Below are 22,101 nucleotides of genomic sequence, written 5' to 3'. Positions count from 1 at the left end.
TGCAAAGTCACATAGTAAGTGGAAGAGACAGGACTCAAACCCAGTCTGTTAGCAAGATTCATGCTCTTAAGCTCACTATAGTCAATGCAAGATTGAATAAATGAATGAATGGATGGGTATCAAGGAATTCAGAAGGACAAAATTCCCACAAATGAACTACCACACCATTTGTTAAACATAACACATACTGAGAGTGTCCAGTTGCTTAATAAATGCTTTCTGTTGGGAAAAAAAAATGGAACAGTTGCAAAACTGACATGTAAACTTCCAGACTGTTAACCACTGGAGCCTTCTTTCTTATTCTTCCTTTCTAGAAGACAAAAAGGATTAACATCCATGCTGTCTTTGTTCATCTGTGTACACCTTGCTCCAAGAGCTTAATGATACAGATGAAAGAACATGGCACTTTTGAGGAAATGAAACTTCACAGTAGCTGGAGTATATGTAAAAACTGCAATGGAGTAGGTGAGTAAAGACTAGGAAATGCAGGCATTGTGGGCTGTGTTCAGAAAGGTGGGTTTTTTTGCTTGTTTGTTTTTAATTTTTATTTTATATTGGAGTATAGTTGATTTACAATGTTGTATTTCAGGTGTACAGCAAAGGGATTCAGTTATACATACACATATAGCTATTCTTTCTCAGATTCTTTTCCCACATAGGTTGGGAGGCCCCTGTGCTATATAGTAGGTCCTGTTGGTTGTCTATTGGTTGGTTGTCTATAGTAGAGGCCCCTGTGCTATATAGTAGGTCCTGTTGGTTGTCTGTTTTACAAATAGCAGCGTGTATATGTTAATCCCAAACTCCTAATTTAGCCCTCTCCCAACCTTTCCCCTTTGGTATCCATAAGTTTGTTTTCGAAGTCTGTGAGTCTGTTTCTGTTTTGTAAATGAGTTCCTTTGTACCATTATTTTTAGAATCCACATATAAGTGATATCATATGATATTCATCTTTCTCTGACTTTATTTAGCATGATAATTTCTAGGTCTATCCATGTTGCTGCAAATGGCATTATTTCATCCTTTTTTATGGCTGAGCAATATTCCATTGTATATATGTACCACATCTTCTTTATCCATTCATCTGTTGATGGACACTTAGGTTGCTTCCATGTCTTGGCTATATTGTAGATAGTGCTGCTATGAACATTGGGGTGCATGTGTCTTTTCAAATTATGGTTTTCTTCAGATATATGCCCAGGAGTGGGATTGCTGGATCATATGGTAGCTCTATTTTTAGTTTTTTAAGGACCCTCCATACTGTTCTCCATAGTAGCTGTACCAATTTACATTCCCACCAACAGTGTAGGAGGGTTCCCATTTCTCCACATCAGAAAGGGTTATTTGTCATAGGGGCAGATCTAAATTTTGCGGGGCCAAAAGTATATACAATTTGGGGGGCCATCTTTAAGAAATCCATGATTTTGTATTTATAGCTACAGAATTAAGTTGAGAGCCTTGGAAGGGGTCTGTGCAAGTGCACCTTAAGTTTCATTAGCTTTCTGATAAATCACCTATGCCTCAGAGCCACTGAAGCATCTTCAGCTGGGAGAAATGTGGTTAGATTTGCATGGGGAGAATGGATCAGAGGGTTCAAGTCTGAAGCCTGGAGCAGTAGCTTGGAGCCACCTCAGCAACTGTGGGAGATGATAAAGGCCTAAACTAGGGTAAGGCAGTCAGGAGAGAGAAAAGTGGGTGAATAAAGCCTCTTCAGGTGGTAGAAACAAAGGACTAGGACTGACTACAGGTAGCCCATAGGGGCCATATACCAACCACATCACAGAAATGTCTCCCCAAGCAATGTGATTTCCACTTATCCTTTAAGGGCCTTTTCCAGTTAAGAAGTACTTTTTTCCTCTTTGTGCCCTGCTCTTTCCACACAGGTACAATGAATGTCTCCTTCTCTCTGACTCCCTTGGGCTTTGTACACACCTCCATCTTATACTCGCTCATAGCGTCAGGACAGGGCATGCCTTATTCACCTCTTGTATCTTGTATCTCCAGAGTCTTCATAGTGGAGGATGAAGGAATGGCCTGCTTTGCTCTATACAAAGACATTTAGAATAATATAAAATATTAGGAAGTTTCTATGAGTGATTGAGATTCAACCTACGATTAGTTGTTGATATGAATTGTAGTTGGGCTCCAACATAATAAAAGTGTCCCTCTGACAACCACCACAAGAGTCATCCCTTATTTAAGTTTAGTTCTTCCTAATCTGTAGAGAAGTTCCACATATAAGCTGTCACTTAAAACTTATAGCGGGCTTCCCTGGTGGCGCAGTGGTTGAGAGTCCGCCTGCCGATGCAGGGGACACGGGTTCGCGCCCCGGTCCGGGAAGATCCCACATGCCGCGGAGCGGCTGGGCCTGTGAGCCATGGCTGCTGAGCCTGCGTGTCTGGAGCCTGTGCTCCGCAACAGGAGAGGCCACAACAGTGACCTCTCCTTTTTGTGGCCCATGTACCACAAAAAAAAAAAAAAAAACTTATAGCCACTTGGAAAATCATCACATGGAGGTAGCAAAGAGACCTAGGACTAGCCCTTATTTTGCTACTATTAGTGTGACCTTGGACAAGTGATTTCACCTTACTAGTGATATGTGAACATTTCACCCTAATGTTCTCATCTGTAAAATGACGAAGTTATAGTAGGTCATTGATTTTTAACCTTCGTTTTCAAACAAAATCTTCAGCATTACTCCAGCACATAACAAAGTCAGAGCAGAAGCAGGCTGGGGGCCCAGTTTGTCACTCACTGGAACTAATTCTGAGGTCTTCCGTCAAAGCCCCTAGCCTACAGTTTGATGTCCATGCTACTAGAAGACCCTTAATTAAATGCCTTAGAGCTGTCATTGACCATCTCCAATATGATGGTCTACTCAAAGTCACTGAGCTGAACTGTGGTATAAGGGCCAAAATCCAAGCCCCTCTTTTGTACTGAAGAGCAAGACCTCTGCTCACAATGACAAATTAGGACAGTGAAAGAGGAGTTGTTCAAATACCAGATAATATTTGTTGGGCCACAGCAATGCAGGAGGATGTTGAAAGTTCTGAGTCCATCATTAAGTTTTCTGGTGTCTCATAGCTGTAGAGCTAGAAGGAACCACAGAGGCAGTAAGGTCTTTCCAGAAAAATCTCTTACAGATCAGCTAAGTCTCTGCTTAAATACCTTCAGTGAAGTCTTCAACCTGACCATATGGTCGTCTGGGAGCTCCATGCAACTTTTGCATCCTAGACCTGTCTTTCAGAATAGTATAGAACAAAGTAGCCTTTCCAACGTCTTTAAGAGCACTAAACCCAATTCTTTTGTGGTTTTAACTTTCTCAACTATGTCAATTTAAAACAAAATATCTTTTGACAGAATCTTAAATTCAACATAATATCACTCTTTGCTTGTTTTTATTACTCTTGTTAAGTACTTTACATACCAATGATCTTCTTTCCCAGATGTCTCAAAACATTTATTTCAAATAATGGCTGTCTTTTTCCCATTGTATATTCTTGCCTCTTTTGTCAAAGATTAATTGACCGTAGGTGTGTGGGTTTATTTCTGGGCTCTCTATTCTGTTCCATTGATCCATGTGTCTGTTTTTGTGCCAATACCATGCTGTTTTGATTAATTACTGTAGCTTTGTGGTATTGTCTGAAGTCTGGGAGAGTTATGCCTCCTGCTTTGTTCTTTTCCTTCAGGGTTGCTTTGGCAATTCTGGATCTTTCATGGTTCCTATAAATTTTAGGATTATTTGTTCTAGTTCTGTGAAAATTTTCATGGGTAATTTGATAGGAATCACATTAAATTTGTAGATTGCTTTGGGTGGTATGGCCATTTTAACAATATTAATTCTTCCAAGCCAAGAGCATAGGATATCTTTCCATTTCTTTGAATCATCTTCTGTTTCCTTTATTAATGTTTTATAGTTCTCAGAGTATAAGTATTTCACCTCCTTGGTCAGGTTTATTCCCAAGTATGCAACTGATTTCTGCATGTTAACCTTGTATCCTGCTACCTTGATGAATTTATCAGTTCTAGTAGTTTTTGTGTGAAGTCTTTAGGGTTTTCTATATATAGTATCATGTCATCTGCATATAATGGCAGTTTTACCTCTTCCCTTCCAAGTTGGATACCTTTTATTCCTTTTTCTTGTCTGATTGCTGTGGCTAGGACTTCCAAAACTATGTTGAATATAAGAAGTGAGTGGGCATCCTTGTCTTGTTCCAGATTTTAGCAGGAACGCTTTCAGCTTTTCACCATTGAGCAGTATATTGGCTGTGGGTTTGTCATAAATATCTTTTATTATGTTGAGATATGTTCCCTCTATACCCACTTTGGTAAGAGTTTTTATCATGAATGGGTGTCAAATTTTGTCAAATGCTTTTTCTGTGTCTGTTGAGATGATCATGTGTTTTTTGTTTATGTGGTGTATCACATTGATTTGTGTATATTGAATCATCCTTGTGAACTTGGGGTGAATCCCACTTTGTTGTGGCATATGATCTTTTTTATATGTTGCTGGATTTGGTTTGCTAATATTTTGTTGAGAATTTTTGCATCTGTATTCATCAAAGATATTGGCCTGTAATTTTTTGTGGTGGTGTCTTTGTCTGGCTTTGGTATCAGGGTGATGGTAGCTTCATAGAATGTCTTTGGGAGTATTCCCTCCTCTTCAATATCTGGAAGAGTTTGAGAAGGATTGGTATAAGTTCTTTGTATGTTTGGTAGAATTTGCCTGTGAAGCCATCTGGTTTTGGACTTTTGTTTGGAGGGGACTTTTGCTTTGTAGGGAGTTTTTACAGATTCTATTTCACTTCTAGTGATCAGTCTGTTCAAATTATCTATTTCTTCTTGATTCAATTTTGGTTGGCTGTGTTTCTAGAAACTTGTGCATTTCTCCTAGGTTGTCCAATTTGTTGGCCTAATTGTTCATACTATTCCCTTATGGTTTTTTGTATTTCTGCAGTGTCGGTTGTTATGTCTTCAGCAAGTGGTGTTGGGAAAGTTGGACAGCCACATGTAAATCAATGAAGTTAGAACACTCTCACCATACACAAAAATAAACTCAAAATGGCTTAGACTTAAACATAAGACATGACACCATAAAACTCCTAGAAGAGATCATAGGCAAAACATTCTTTGACATAAATTGTACCAATGTTTTCTTAGGCCAGTCTCCCAAGGCAATAGAATAAAAAACAAAAATAAACAAATGGGACCTAATCAAACTTACAAGCTTTTGCAGAGCAGCAAAGGAAACCATCAACAAAATGAAAAGACAACCTACAGAATGGGAGAAAATATTTGCAAATGATGCAAATGACAAGGGCTTTATTTCCAAAATATACAAACAGCTCATACAACTCAACAAGAAAACAAAAAACCCAGTCAAAAAGTGGGCAGAAGACCTAAACAGACATTTCTCCAAAGAAGACATATGGAAGGTCAAAAAGCACATGAAAAGATGCTCAACATCACTAATTATTAGAGAAATGCAAATCAAAACTACAACGAGGTACCACCTCACACTGGTCAGAATGGCCATTGCTAAAAACTCTACAAATAACAAATTCTGGAGAGGATATGGAGAAAAGGGAACCCTCCTACACTGTTGGTGGGAATGTAAGTTGGTATAGTCACTATGGAAAAACAGTATGGAGGTTCCTCAGAAAACTAAGAATAGAACTACCATATGATCCAGCAATCCCATTCCTGGGCATATATCCAGACAAAACTAATTCAAAGAGATACATGCACCCCTGTGTTCATAGCAGCACTAGTCACAATAGCCAAGACATGGAAGCAACCTAAATGTCCACTGACAGATGAATGGATATACAATGGAATACTATTCAGCCATAAAAAAGAATGAAATAATTTAATTCGCAGCAACATGGATGCCACTAGAGATTATTATACTCAGTGAAGTCAGAAAGAGAAATACCATATAATATCACTTATATGTGGAATCTAAAATATGGCACAAATGATCCTATCTACGAAACAGAAACAGACTCATGGACAGAGAGAGCAGACTTGTGCTTGCCAAGGAGGCGGGGGCTGGTGGAGAAATGGAGTGGGAGGTTGGGGTTAGCTATTATATATAGAATGAATGGATAAACAACAAGGTTAGCTATTATATATAGAATGAATGGATAAACAACAAGGTCCTACTGTACACCAAAGATTCAGTATCCTATGATAAACCATAATGGAAAAGAATCTTAAAGTATATATAATGGAATCACTTTGCTGTACAGCAGAAATTAACGCATTGTAAATCAACTTCACTTAAAAAAAGAGGAATGATGACCTAAAAAAACCCCAAAACGGCTATAGCAGCCATAGGCTGTTGCAGATCAGAGAAAAACCATGAGGTTGTGATACTCTGCAGAAGTTTCATGGTCACCTTTTCCCTGCTCCTCTTTCACCAAGTATAAGCTTGAGCGTCCTAGAATGGCAGTTAAAAGTCCCGCCAGCCAGAGAAATGCCAGTAAGGATTATGAATGGAAGTTTGTGCTTTTGAGAGATGCTGGCATCCCTGCGGCCTAGAGATCAGCCAAATAGTGGTTCTGCATGACACCTTAGGACCTTGAGATCCTGATGTAAGAAGTATGTATGTGTAATACCTGGGAGGGAGAGAGTGAGGTGTTCAGGGGGCCAAAAATCTCTCAGTAGCTCCATAATTTGCAAATGAGATTAAAACTCCAGCAACAGGAAAAGTCAGGGCCACTGACAATTGGAAATATTGGCATGGGGCAGAGAGGCCTCTTGGCTGGATTAGGACCAGATGGGTAATAGGCTGACCCCTCCCAGCTGTTCATCTTGATAATCAAAGTAAATCTTGCACCTGTGATACAAAATTAGCTCAGAAACCAAAGACAACCCTGGGTAAAGTACATTTGTTGCTTTGAACAGAGGCTTACTATCAAGACATATTTAGTTTAAGAAGCATTTCATTCGGAGGAAGAGCTAAAAGAACAATTTCTAGCTATTAACTCCTTGTCTCCTGAGCGGATTTAAAAATAATTCAAAAACTCACTCTGAAGAGCTTTCCCCAAAGAGCCAGATACAAGTATTGCACTGAATAATTCTGTTCATTTATGAATTGAAAAGAAGTCTATTTGAAAGCTACAACTTAAGTCAGGCCTGAAGCAGCTTCCTGTGAAGTAAGCTTCAACAGCATGGTTCAGTGGAAAGGAGCAGTGGATTGAGTGATCAAGAGACCTGAGTGAGTCCCATCTCTGCTAAGTGAACTTGGACAAAGCTTTTGGTTTCTCTAGGCTTCTCTGAACTACAAAATGGGGAGATCAGACGGGAGCAAACTCAGATTCCATGAAACTTACCAAATCCTTGAACTAGAGTAATAGAAATTGTTCATAAAAGTGGCTTCCAGCAAGTCTTTGTTTTAAATACCCGAATGGAAGGGGCCACAGTAACCAAGTTTTCAACTCTTCGTTTAAAGATGCTAGCATGAACAGGATGGATCTACTTTATCTTCAAAGAAATGGTCTTGCATAGCTCACTAATATTCCTAACCTGCTAAAAATGCAGGCCCCAAACAGAAACAGGCTTCACATTCTACGTATGATCAGCTCCCAGTGAGGTGGTTGCCCACCTATGTATGAGGAGTTTTTCCACACCTGGAGGTAAGGCTGTAAGCTCCACTCTCTAAAACAGCAAATACACCCCTCTGCCCACAGATTACTCTTTAAAATCAGTTTTATTGATCCATGTTTTTAAAATGTATTCTAAAAAATAGACCAAAATGTTGACATAGTTGAGTGGCAGGAGTAGGTCCCTCCCTTCCCTTTATGCTTAGCTGCATTTTTCTAGTTATCTAATACATTTTCGTAGCCAGGAAAATGAAAAAACTAAACAAATCACATTACTATACCTGAACTGCACCTATGTTTTAAAAATAAAGCACAGCAAACAGCTGGAAAGAAAAAAAATGCCAAAACGCTGGTGGCTATTTTTGGGTGGCTCATGGATGTTTTCATTATGCATTTCCCAAATGTTCTATAATGTGCATGCACTAACCTTCGATAACTGCAAAACTAACTATTTTAAGATTTACTTAACTGGTTGCAGCTTGCAGAGTCAGGCATTACTGAATGGGACTTTTGTGGTCAATCACTAGAAACTGGGGAGCATTAGAGGAGGGAGGCTACTGCTCTCAGTTCATACTTGGAAAGATGGAGATGTGTGGTGCTGGGGACCAAAACATTAACCTAGGGACATTAACCTAGGATTTCTTTCCTTCTTCGGTCTCACTCCGGGTAAGATGGGTTCTACGTGCCTGGTGTATACATTTCATCACTATCCTTGCAATCCTGTATTTGGGTTATATTGTTCTTGTGTTGGTTTGTCTGGTGTTCTTCCACAGCTTTAAGTAGTAGTGTTTGAGTGTCCTACATTTTGTGTAAGGGAGAAATACCATTTGTCTTCGTGGTCCAATACCTATCCCCCTCCCATGGTCAACAGAAATGACAGTGGAAGTCTGATCTTACAGAGGGGAAAGTTCCTCTCTGGACCAGAGTTGCAATCTGCCCACCAAGGCCACAATAGGAGATTGTCCTTTTAATCTAGTGCTAACCTTTTTACAAATGTGTAAGAACCATGACACCTGTTTTATAGCAGTGGGTATGTTTGTTTAGCATGGATTCAAGTCCCCTGTACAAACTACCTAGCTGGCAAAAGGGCAAAATGTTGTTGGTCTTCGCTTACATTGCCTACCAGTCAAGAGACCTTAAATCAGTGTTCCTCGGAGTGAGATGCAAAACATGTACACATCACAATCACCTAGGGGGAAGGTGCTGGTTAAACAAATTCCTGGACATCCTCAGGCCCAATAATCTCCATTTTAAATATTCTTTAGACTATGAGTATCCCAATTAGTAGAAATAACAAAGAACTGTAGATACACAGATTCTATACAGTGAAATGTAAACATTTGGAAATTGAAATCTGTCTCTGTTACTAATTATTTACTAGCATCATCTTCTGCTCGATAAGCTCACTGAGAAAAAAACACATAAACATTCTTGTATCTCTAAAGCCAGTGCCTTTCAAGGCCCTGTTCATCACTTCTTGCTTTTTAATATACATATATTAAGAAATCACACACACACCTCCTTTTAAACTGCAAACTAAATATGTTCAACAGTGGTTCCTCAAAAGCCTGTTATTTCCATAACTTTATTAAAATAAGAAAATTAAATATATATGAAAAAATAATGGAAAACAAGGACCTCTATCAGCTTCATTAGCTACAATATGCATTATTTGTAATTATAAATTATATAAATTATAAATTACATGTAACATAACTGTAACAAAACCTTTAGTTTTGAAAAATGTTTTATTCAAGAATTATGTAATTTCAAATATCTTCCAAAATACAGTTTCCTAGATTGCTACAAAAGGAAGCAAATTGAATAAGAAATGTCATTAAATATGTTTCACTAGTATATACATATGAATGCCAAGCAATTAATATTTAGCCCTGGAATGCGTACCATATCTTTCGTTTTTCCTTATTAAAGGCTCAATCCAGCACTTTGTATAGGCTATGTACAACAGGCAAAAGTTCAGTGTTCATAGGAGTTTCACATTAGCTGCCTCAATTTATAGCTGTGGTAGTTTGTCCACAGGGGTGTCAAATTTGAAGTCTGTAGGAAACAGATCTGGGGCCCGAGGATAGATTAGCCTGTAGGACTGTCTGATTGTAACATCAGCAACACCAGCAATATCTCCAATTTCTAAAAGACAAAAATCAAAATATTAAGTTTAACTTCCATCCTACCTCCCCTTCTACTACCTGCAATATTAAGTTTAACTTCCATCCTACCTCCCCTTCTACTACCTGCGTTTGTGAGACATGGTACTATAAAACGTCTTAAGTGAAAAAGAAAACAAAAATATTTTCAAAAACTAAAAAGTAGAAAGCAGGGCTACAGTAACAACAATAATAATGGTATTAGTACTTTTCGCAAAGCATTGTCGAATTAGTTTAAAAGGTTTACTATACGGAAAACATTTAAACAGTGTTCAAGGCATAGCACTATGTGTGATAGCTATTATATTGCTCATTGTATTTAGAACTGACTTCTTCACAATAAATTTTTTTGAGGATCACAGAATCTATGAATACATTCCTGTAAAGAAATTCACTTTATTAGTTCTGTGTTTAAAAGTTCCCCTGCAACGTCTCCCCTAGCTAAACCTCTATTAAGAGGTTCTTGTTAGGTTAAAACCAAAATGGGATCATGTTGGTATTTTTCTTTTTTAAAAAAATATTTATTTATTTGGCTGCTCTGGGTCTTAGTTGCAGCACGTGGGATCTTCGTTGCCGCGTGCAGGATCTTTAGTTGCGACATGTATGATGATCTAGTTCCCTGACTAGGGATCGAACCCAGGCCCCCTACATTGGGAGCTTGGAGTCTTAACCACTGGACCACCAGGGATGTCCCTATAAGTATTTTTCTACAGCCTCTTTTTTCTACTTAACATATCTGAGGTCAAACAGCTGTATATTATAGCATGATATAGATGTTTTTCACTATTATAAACACATACTTGAGCATATATATTGAGCTCACATGAGTTATTTCTACAGTCTATTACAGAATCCAAGGATCCACTTTTACCATTCAAAGTCAGTATCATATTTTCCTTCCATTTTTTAAACCAAGTCCCAAAGGACTGCCACTTGACAATTATTTGGTTAGTTATACTTAATCAAAATAGATTTTTTAAACACACCCTTTAATACAAACTCATTTTACCATCTTTTCAGAGCCAGTTCAAATCAGTGAGATTTTACAGCTTTTCAGTGTGGATGCTGCCATCAGTGCACAATTAGCTAATTTTAAATTTCCTTATCGTATGTTGCATTATATTTTTCTAGACATAAATACCAATCAATGTCAACTATGTGAATGTCAACTGGGTGCTGGGCAGCAAGTAATTTCACTACCTCACTTTTAAATTTAGAATTGACTGCTCCCTTTTCTTTATAAATCTTTTTGAGGATCATGGAACTAATTAAGGAATGCATGCTTGTAAAGAAATTCACTTAATACTTCTGCTTGAAAGTTCTACAACAGTAAATTCAAGAATAGCTGCAGAAGGTTTAACTGCTTATGTTAGCATTTTCACGAAGAAATTGTGAATAGCATACAAAAGAAGAAAGAGAACAGGTTTCACAGAAAGTTAAAACTTGATGGTCAACACATATTTACAGTGTGCCTCTCTGTAGGGTACCATGCCAGCCAATGAGAAACAAAGCATGGCCACCTCCTCTCAAGATTTAAAAAGTTAAGTTTTGAGGGGAAAAACAGACTATTCAAAATAACCAGGAGAATTTAGGGCGAACAAATAAAAACTTCTAAAAATGAAAAATGTACAAACTAAAATTAATTACTTAATTCAAATGAAAAAAAAGTTAAGTCTGTACACAGGGTTATGCCTCCAAATATTTTTATTTATGAGACACTTAAAATGCTGTATTTTCTTAAGTTTTGATGCTAAGGAACTACCTCTTAAACATGGGCTCTAGATATTTAGTGGCATCCCTCAGACATATTGCAGGTTCAGTTCCAGACCACTGAAATAAAGCCAATACTGCAGTAAAGCAAATCACAGGAATTTCTGGGATTCCCAATACATATAAAATTTATATTTACACTATACTGTAGTCTATTAAATGTGCAGAAGAATTATGTCTAAAAAGATAATGCATATACCTCAACTAAAAAATACTTTATTACTAAAAACATGCTAACCATCATCTGACAATTCAGAATTGCCATAAACCTTCCATTTGTAAAAAAAAAAAAAAAAAAAATGCAGTATCTGCAAAGTGCAACAGAACCAGGTAGGCCTGTACCTGCTTCGTACTTAAAATGGAAATACAATCACATACTACAGCCTTTATTAATTTCATCACTACCCTTCCTGATGAACAATCCTACCTTTTTGGGTCCTTTTCTCAGCTGATGCCTGTGAGGCCATGTAAATGGCGGCTGCTGCCACAGATATTGGGCTCCTTCCAGGAACCAAGTCCAACTCCACAGCTTTACGGGCTATATGTGTAGCTGCCATCTGTACTTGTTTAGGAAGACAAAGGTTGGAACAAAACCTGGACATGAAGTCCCCAGTTGTAATCAGATCCACACTGGTTTCTAAAGCTTTCAAAATAAGTTTAAAACATCGACCGATTTCTTTCTTAGAAATGCGTGATACGGCACATATTTCTAAAAAGAGAAAAAAAATAAATAAATAAATCCACATAGGCCATGTAGTTCACTGTAAAATCTATCATTTCTGATTATAAAAGTAATATATTCTAATTGCAAAATTCAATCATGCCTTAAAGATCAATCTCTAATCCTCTCAGTGATACTTCTCATAGAGCTAATTTAAAATTTCTGTTAATTTAAATGTTTATTACACTTAAAAGAAGTTTTTAAAAAGTTAAATGTAGGTTTTAATATTTCAAAATATTAACTTCTCTTAAGTTTCAATTCATGCAAGTTTCTTCAACCAATCAAAAACTTCTTTGATATTTATGTATTAATCTGTTGTAAGGAGTATGTCAAGAAGATGAAAGAAAATACTCAAACTAAAGAAGGCTTCTCAAGTTACACAGTGTCATACGTACATGCAATCCCTGAGATTACAGGCTATAGAAAAATGAGATCAAATATTTGACCCTGTTATTCTAAAAATTCAACTACCACTTTCAGAATAAATTTAACAAAAGCCTTAGTTTTAGCTGTAATAACCCCAAAGATGGTAATGATAATGGTCACTGCCTCTTCACTCTGACACAAGAAAACGTAAAAAATATTCATGGATGAATGAAGGGTAATTATAGTCTTAAGCTAAAATGTGTAAGTATCACAGCAACACTGTGAATAAGCTGTAATGTTTTCATGGGTAAACTACAAATTAGATGAAAAACACTGGTTCTTGCAAAGCCTCCAACCGAAGTGTGAAAATATAAACTGTCTAACTCAAGAGAAAAAGTTTCATTCATGCTTTCTAAGGCTTGACTCCCTCACCTGTAGAGACCTGTGCTGGGAGCGGAAACTTTTCTGTGCATCCAGTGTACAGACTTACTACAAAGGCTTCTGATGCCAGGCCTCAAAACGCACAAGATATAGTCAGAAGATCCTACTAGCAAAGAACAGAGGGCATACATGGACTAACATGACTTTACATGGGCAATAGCCTGAAAAGAACATGATCAGTATGATCACAGAATTTTTGTCAAGGAATAAAATAAGGTGGTGTTTAGAAAGGTACTTAGGTGGATTACTGTATGTAACCAGGAAGACATGACTTATCTACCTACTGTCAAAGCTGCTTGACTTTGGTCTGTCACTTTAATATGAAATAGATAACATTTATATCTAAGCAACTAAAAACTTACCTTTAAATGTCCTAGGAACTCCTTCCTGTCTGCAGGCAATATAGAGACAAGCAGAAGCTATGGCATCATTAGCCCTTCCCTTCAGGCTCTTCTGTTCATACACTTGCTTGAACAGATTATTTGTTCGATCCTTCAAAGCAGAGAAACTAAGTTTAATTAATTCTAGGCCATTTAATTAGCCACAATAGCAAAATTTCATGTTTTCACTAAATTATGCTAAGTCAAAGCCAGCATGGCTTAAAGACAAGAACTTACAACTATATTTCGAGGGAGGTTGATTCTGTCTGCCATGGTAGTGATTTCTTTGAATGCATTCATCATTGCCCGATCAGAACTACTCATGGTTCTCCTATTCTGGTACTTAGAATTACCGAATTCATCAAAACTTGCAGCTCCTGTACCCTATAAAACAAAGTTTTATAACTTTACGCAAAAAACTTTGAAAACCTGAATGAACAATTTCTAAGAAAACTTAACTTATACAATCTGACTCCATATTACCCAAGAAATCTACCCTGAGCAACCTCTCTATTCCTCAAAAGAAAAAGTACCAGGTTAAGATGGTTTTAAAGAGGTTTTCTAGCAAATACTTTAAATGTAAATATATTATTAGAAAATCTAATAATATAAACCATCATATTAATAGACCTAGGAGAAAAGTCACATGATAATCTCCAAAGGTGCTTAAAAAAGTTAAGCAAACAAAACTCCCAAGTCCAAAGCCAGCACAATGATTAATGAAGAAACATTAGCAGCATTACCACTGAAGTCAGAAGACAAAAACACCTCCTACCGCTACCATTTTCTAACACTGTACTAGAAAAACTAACCAACATGATGTAATTTTAATTATATAATGTTATTATATAACAATTATATTAATTACATTAGTATAATTATATTAAAACTCAGCAAGAGAAAGATTAGAAGTACAAATTTGAGACAGAAGTGATAAACTATTTGCAGATACTACCTTTGTATTTACCTAGAATACTCAAGAAAATCACTCAAACTGCTATAAATAATAAGAGAATTCATTAGAGGGGCAAGTTCAAAATTAACAAATAGAAATCAATAGCCTACATATGTGTAATCAACCAGTTAGAAGATGAAAGAAAAAGCTGCAATTACAACAGCAACAAAAAAGATAAAATATCTAGGGATCAACTTAAGAAACATGCAAGACCTTGATGAAGAAAACTTTAAAACATCCACTGAAGGACACATATGACCTAAGGAAATGGAAATGCATACTATATTTCTGGATAACAAGATTTTTTCCTTAAGAAGTCAATTTTCCCTAAGGCAATTTGCAAATCTAACAAAACTCAGTTGAAATAATACCCAAGTTTTGTTTTTTGTTTTTAAACTAAACAAAGTTATCCTAACTTTAAATGGAAAAGACAAGTGAAGAAAATGCTGGAAAAGGACAATAAAGCCAGATATCAGAACAGTGTGGGGTGGCACTGGACTAACTAGACCAGGTTAGAGAAAGCATGCAAAGTCCAGAAATATCCCCAAATACATTCAGAAATTTAACATATGACAAATGTACCATCTTAAAAAATTTCTTTGCCATATAGGCATAAACAACTTTCAAAAGAAACAGGAGAACCTAATAGTGGTTACCTGTTCTGACAGGGAAAGGGGGCTGCAACAGAAACAGAGTTTAGGGGTCAAGGGTGAGGAAAAACCACTGTGTTTTTTTTTACATTTTTGTTTTTGAATCATGTATTTCCTATTGAAAAAAATTAAACATTAAAAAAGTCACAGCATTAATTAGTTGCAATCTTAAACATTTAAAACTGTCCTTAGTATACTTTTTTCCAGCCTGTAAAGCTAAAGCAAACACAGAAACCTCCTACTTTAAAATATTTCTGAATATTATAAACTTTTTAAATTAGCCTACACCATTTTTCAAACTTAATATGTAATTTATAGACCATGAAAAAATAATGACCTACTTTTGAATACTTTCTTAAAAATAGACTATGCAGTAATACAGATTCAGTCCTAAAATAGCATACACTTCCTTGATGAGTCCTTTGGAATAATGCCACTACTACTTCCAATTCAGATAACAGAGCAAAAAACAGCCAGGCTGCCAGGAAGATTATGCTCCTGCTTTATATAATAGCAGCAGGTACCATCTATTGAACACATTCTACACACTACATGTGTTATAGATACTTTACATACATTCCCATGTAACCCTCAATATCTCTATAAAGTAGTATTATTCTCACTTTACTGATGAGGAAAGTAAATTCACCAATATTAGAAAGTAGTCTATACTGAGATCCAATTTATCTTAGGTGGTATCGAGGGAAAAGAGAAAACATTCATATTCAAGGAACATGTCAATATGAAGTCAAAGAACATACTACACTCAATTTTTTGTGCAAAACTGCTTCATGAAAACAAGGGCCTGTAACTTCAATCTATTGGTCTCCCATTTAAGATGGAAGAAATGCATAAGGCAACCATCATTCACAATAGTAGTACTGGCAAATCTTATTCTCAGATCAAGATTACTCACTGGGGCAGACTGATACTTTTGCAAAGCTCCCAAACAGGTCTTTAGTCAGTCTGCACCTGGTACTTCCTGCCAAATGGATTTATTACCTTGCCAATCATAGTAGACAAATCTCCATCACTCAGAAGAGGATTCTGAGAATCTCCAACTCGAGATGGATCTTTTGTTGCTTTATCATTGCTGAAAGTTCTCCACTCAGATCCTACATCGATAACCCGGTCACCTGAGAATATAAGTGCAAGTCTAAATTGTTTTGTCAAGATGGGATTTATTTAATGCTGCTTAATGCCCAACTCGGCCCTATTATTCCCAGAAAATCTCAACACAAACATCAGGTTTCAGCTTAAGTATCTTGTTTCAGGCATTTGTCCTATAGCATTCCTATTGTGCCAGTCCAATAATAACCCTCTTTAAACATTATGCTATGATTAATCATATTCTAACTCCTGGAACAAAGAATTAGTCAAAATAAGGACAAATAGCAAAATAAAGCTATTCATATGTGATGCAAAGATAAAGTAATATAACCATGAAGAACCAAAATGTGCAACAGGCATGGAAAAAAACAGAAAACACTATTCACAATCGTATTAATACACATAGTTTAACATTTAAAAAATTACAAAGTTTTCATGGGCAATGCTCTGCAAAGATCTAAGCCTAAGGGTATGTTTTAGTAACTATTTGATGAAAAAATATTTTGGGCCAAATAATTCATACAGAATAAACTTTAAGCCTAGAAATCAGTAAGCAAGAAGCCAGACATGGGTAGATCTGATGTAGATTACTGCTTTGGGGGGAATGCTCAATGGCTGGTAACACCTCCAACCACAGACAAGAGTTAACATGAACACATGCATATGCTAGTGATTGTGCCCTTTGTAAATGTTCTCTTTCAATACTGAAAGCCTTATAAAAGGTAGGTACCACTTTTATTGCTACACTAGAAATAAAACTAATTTGCCAAAGATCACACAGCTAAAACTGAAACGCGAATGGGATTCCAAAATCTGTTCTATACTGCATTCGTAAAACATGAGCTTTTCCACCAGCTGTGATAAAACTGAAAGCAGGAACCAGATCATTTTCATCTGTGCCTATACACAACAAACAAAGGAGAAAGGAATGGCAGAAGTAAGTTACCTCAGTAGTTAAAAGTCTGGTATTCGTAGAGAACAAAAGTAGGGATACCAAGGGAGGCAGGTGAATTCGGAGACTGGGATTGATTTATATACACTACTATGTATAAAACAGATAAATGATGAGAACCTACTATATAGCACAGGGAAATCTACTTGGAGCTCTGTGATGACCTAAATGGGAAGGAAATCCAAAAAAGAGGGCATATATGTATACACATGGCTGATTCACTTTGCTGTACAGCAGAAACTGACACAGCAGTGTAAAGCAACTATACTCCAATAAAAAAATAAATAGGGAAGGAATTAAAAAAAAATAAGTCTGGTATTGACAGTCAATTAATATAATGGTTAACAGTGTGGACTCTTGCTGCTTAGCTTTGGACAAATTTCCTCATTTCTGTGCCTTCACTTCCTCAGCTTTAAATTTCCCCAATAACCTCATTTTAAAGATTTAAACATTAAATAAGCTCATACAGGTTCAGTACACATGAAGTGCTTAAAAACCAGTTCAAAGTAAGTTGTTTGATATTAGCTATTTATTGCTATAAAAATAATAACATTCTGACATTTTGACATTCATTCTGAGTAAGAAGAGCACCAGTTGTAAAATATTAATCTCCATATTAGACTTTTACAGGATCAATATCAGAGTGCTTTGCTGCAGTACTTGATCAGTAGGATCAGTAGGACAGCAAAGGAGGCAGGGAGAGAACAGAAGGAAGGAACTACATGTAGATTGTGCTAAATCTTCTAAACGTTTTTATATATGGTACGTTAACTAAAATGCTTATAAATAGAGTACAGTGATCTGATCTTAGTGTTATATTTAAGAAAACAGGTAAATACACAACAGAATCATTCATTCCTGATGGTTTGGGGAAAATCTGTTTTTCTCTGAACGCTCAGGTCACTTGGGAATAACCAGATCTCACTTGGACTATCGTGTGTCCCTGTCACTAGGGAACTGGGATAGAGCTAGGATCCCCATTTGTCATACCTTATGCAATAAGAATGACCAAGGAAAGCAGAAGCAGGGAGATCAGTTTAGGCAACTTCTGTGGATCAGAGATTGGGCAGGTGGCCCAAAATAAGGAGAAAAAGTTAAATTGATGGGATGGTCATGATGGATTTCACTGCTTCCTCCTCATAAAAGCAAACATCACTAAACTTGGGAAGCAATTCTAATTACATAAATTAATAATGATTTTTAAAACTTACCTGAAAGAAACATAAAATCTGTAACTGTGCACTGAACTTTACTATAATACTAATAAGCAAGGCCCATGTCTCCAAGAGACCACTCTAAAGAGACTTGACTGTTCTTCCTTTTTACAGAATAGCTGCTTACAAAAAATAGTTACATAAGCAAAACAAAATTACCTGTATTACCAACATCCAAAGACAGCCACTGTAAATATTCTGGCATATATTCTTTCTGTCTTTTCATTCATGTGTATATATATATTTTTTGTAAGATTAAAATTATATCATATTGTGCCTATTCCACTACAAGCTCTTTTCACTGAATTTCTATCAAAACACCAAAACAAGATTTTTATTTTTTATTTATTTATTTTTTTTTTGCGGTACGCAGGCCTCTCACTGTTGCGGCCTCTCCCATTGCGGAGCACAGGCTCTGGATGCGCAGGCCCAGCGGCTATGGCTCACGGGCCCAGCCGCTCCGCGGCATGTGGGATCTTCCCGGACCGGGGCACAAAACCCGTGTCCCCTGCATCGGCAGGCGGACTCTCAACCACTGCGCCACCAGGGAAGGCCCGATTTTTATTTTTTGAAAATATTTATTTTTATTATTTATTTATTTGGCTGTGTCGTGTCTTAGTTGTGGCATGCGGGATCTCAGTTTCGGCATGCAGGATCTAGTTCCCCAACCAGGGATCGAACCTGGGCCCCCTGCATTAGGAGTCCACAGTCTTAACCACTGGACCACCAGGGAAGTCCCCCAAAACAAGATTTTTAGACAAAGTTTAGTCCCTTTAATAGCATCCACTGATCAAAGTGATACCACAGTGTCTCCATGCTTCGTGTTTTCAAAGGGAGAAAAGTGAATCCAACTTTCCTAGTCAGTGAAATGAAAACACAAATGTACACAAAACAAAAAACTACTGTGGCCTTCAAATCTACAGTTACTTAAAAAATTTAAGTTAAAAAAAATCAAATGTCATCATTAACTTTTAATATCTTAATTAACACAATGGCTGTATTAAGAGAATATTTTAGGGACTTCCCTGGTGGTGCAGTGGTTAACAATCCTCCTGCCAAAGCAGGGGACACAGGTTTGAGCCCTGCTCTGGGAAGATCTCACATGCCGCGGAGCAACTAAGCCTGTGCGCCACAACTACTGAGCCTGCGCTCTAGAGACCACTAAGCCACAACTACTGAAGCCCGCGCACCTAGAGCCCATGCTACGCAACAAAGAGAAGCAACCTCAATGAGAATCCCGTGCACCACAAGGAAGAGCAGCCCCCCACTCACTGCAACTAGAGAAAGCCCGCACGCAGCAACGAAAACCCAACGCAGCCAAGCAGAAACTTAACACACCATTGCAAAGAAATTATACGCCAATAAAGATGTTAAAATTTTTTTTTAATTAATTTTAAAAAAAGAGAATACTTTATCTTTACTAACTCACATCTTTTAAGTCCTTCTGGGACTCTAAATATGATAAAATATTAGTTAGCCAACATGCTTCACTTCACAGCATTTCCTTTTGGCCCAAAAGTAACTTACCATGAGTTTTTTTTAGTGCTTGCTTTGTACTGCCTCAAAAAAGACAAGCTGGATTAGGGAGAAAATAAATTTTAAAAAAAGCTGGCCTAGGACAGTATAAATAGAAAGACCAGAACTGGGTAGTGATGTAATTTTTCCACATACGTGGGAATGATCTACATGACTCATTCAACAATCTGTGGTTTGTGCTAAGAGCTATTCCCTCTTTTTATATGTTACTGCTCAAAACATAGCATTTGTAAAAAATAAAATTTCCAAAATAACTCAAAAAGCACATCATGAAACTACAACTAGACCACCAGATTAAGTACATGAGTAACAAGAAATAGGGCAGATCATTCAGAAAAAAAGTCAGAATATATAAAGGATTTTCTTGGAAAACATCTAAATGGTCGCACTTTTAAAAGCTGCTCTGGAAGCAAACTGCATTACAGAATTTTTCAAGGAGTAAGTGTACAAGGCAGCCATACTGTTTGGGCATAATCAACCTTTGACAAGAAGCTGCCTGCCAATTAGCACATGTGCGCATAACACACAACCTCACAAAGCCTTCCACGTTCTAGAAACAGAGAAACACGCCAACTTTCACCAGTTCCTTTCTTAACCACACACTGATTTTTGTAAAATTAACACCAGATAGAAAGTCTATATATAAAGGTTTTTAATAGCCAAAATCATAGCAGGACTGTTATGTACATAATAGCACTACTCCTCCCTCCATCTATAGAGTATGATCTCTAACACTCTGATCAAGTTCCTCATCCAAAAAGGTAAACAGATTCAATATGTACATCTAGGTATTACACACATGCACAGTTCTCAATCCACGTATCAGTGGTGTCTAAAGAGTATTAACTAAGATATTATACTATATTCTACAATGAGTTTCATCTATTTTTTCAAGAAGAAATTGAGAATAATTGCCAAAATCATTCACACCAGTTTAAAACCGTTCAACTACTTTGGCACCTACCCACCTTATGATCTGGCAATTCCACTCCTAAGTATTTACCTACAAAAATCTCACACAAGAATATGGGACTTCCCTGCTGGTCCAGGGGTTAAGAATCTGCCTTCCAATGCAGGGGACACAGGTTCAATCCCTGGTTGGGCAACTAAGCCCGTGAACCTCAACTACTGAGCCTGAGCACCACAACTAGAGAGCCCGCGCGCTCTGGAGCCCGAGCACCACAACGAGAGAGAAGCCCACGCGCCACAACGAAGAGCCCGCACGCAGCAACCAAGACCTGACACAGCCAAATAAAATAAATAACTAAATATTTTTTAGAAAGTCTCATACAGGGCTTCCCTGGTGGCGCAGTGGTTAAGAATCCACCTGCCAATGCAGGGGACATGAGTTTGATCCCTGGTCCAGGAAGATCCCACGTGCCGTGGAGCAACTAAGCCCGTGCACCACAACTACTGAGCCTGCACCCTACAGCCCGTGAGCCACAACTACTGAGCCTGCGCTCTAGAGCCCATGAGCCACAACTACTGAAGCCCATGCGCCTAGAGCCCGTGCTCCGCAACAAGAGAAGCCACCACAATGAGAAGCCCCCGCACACTGCAACGAAGACCCAACACAGCCAAAAACAATAAATAAAATGAAATAAAATAAATTTATTAAAATAAAGTCTCATACAAGAATGTGCACAGCAGCATTATTCATATTAGCTAAAAACTGGAAACCCAAATGTCCATCAATGGGAAAATGTAAACAATGGAAAACTCAGCAAGTAAACTACTAATAATGCAGTAACAAGTGCATTTCGAAAACACTATTTTGAGTAAAAAAAGTCAGTCACACATAAGAAAAACCAACCATATTATATGATTTTATTTGTAGTAAGTTCAAAAACAGGCAAAACAATTTCTGAGGATAGAAATCAGTACAGGGATTGCTGGGTTGGGTTGGGTTGGAGGTGGGGGGCGAGGTAGAGGTGACTGACTAGAAAAAGGCATAAGGGAACTTCTGAGATGAGGGAAATGGTCTAATCATGTTTTGTTTGTCTGTTTGGTTTTTTTTTTTGGCTGCATCGTGAGGCTTGCAGGATCTTAGTTCCCTGACCAGGGATAGAACCCATGCCCCCTGCAGTGGAAGCCCAGAGTCTTAATCACTGGACTGCCAGGAAGTCCCTAAATATCTTGATTAGTGTGTTGGTTACACCAGTATATGCAATGACAAAATTTAAGACCATACATTTGGGATCTTTGAATTTTATTGTCTGCAATTATACCTTAATAAA

At 37.4% G+C, this 22,101-nt stretch overlaps 2 protein-coding genes and 1 non-coding gene across 5 annotated transcripts in view; 1 reads left to right on the top strand and 2 right to left on the bottom strand.

The window, feature by feature from the left end:
• PKN2 (protein kinase N2) overlaps positions 1–22,101 on the top strand; it is a 171,422-nt gene that overhangs the window by 142,575 nt on the left and 6,746 nt on the right. For 2 of the 3 annotated variants that reach the window (XM_073787614.1, XM_019919810.3), the window contains 2 exons: positions 315–465; positions 7,454–9,469. The exons of the other annotated variant lie outside the window; for it this stretch is intronic. In XM_073787614.1, the coding sequence (XP_073643715.1) occupies positions 315–465; positions 7,454–7,509 (207 nt within the window). In that variant the 3' untranslated portion in view covers positions 7,510–9,469. Of the gene's footprint in view, positions 1–314; positions 466–7,453; positions 9,470–22,101 lie in introns of those variants that run through there. 3 annotated transcript variants of the gene reach the window in all.
• The window catches only part of GTF2B (general transcription factor IIB), a 27,196-nt gene continuing 14,428 nt past the window's right edge, over positions 9,334–22,101 (bottom strand). The window contains exons 3-7 of the mRNA XM_004326545.4: positions 16,055–16,188; positions 13,685–13,831; positions 13,430–13,559; positions 11,967–12,248; positions 9,334–9,752 (exon numbers count right to left, since the gene is read on the bottom strand). Coding sequence (XP_004326593.1) covers positions 9,619–9,752; positions 11,967–12,248; positions 13,430–13,559; positions 13,685–13,831; positions 16,055–16,188 — 827 coding nt within the window. The 3' untranslated portion in view covers positions 9,334–9,618. The remainder of the gene's footprint in view (positions 9,753–11,966; positions 12,249–13,429; positions 13,560–13,684; positions 13,832–16,054; positions 16,189–22,101) is intronic.
• TRNAR-CCU (transfer RNA arginine (anticodon CCU)) lies at positions 18,989–19,061 on the bottom strand. The gene has a single exon. It is a non-coding gene; the product is annotated as a tRNA-Arg (tRNA).

The sequence above is a fragment of the Tursiops truncatus genome, chromosome 1 (assembly GCF_011762595.2).
Source record: "Tursiops truncatus isolate mTurTru1 chromosome 1, mTurTru1.mat.Y, whole genome shotgun sequence".
Lineage (NCBI taxonomy): Eukaryota > Metazoa > Chordata > Mammalia > Artiodactyla > Delphinidae > Tursiops > Tursiops truncatus.
This window is presented reverse-complemented; position numbering and strand designations above follow the sequence as displayed.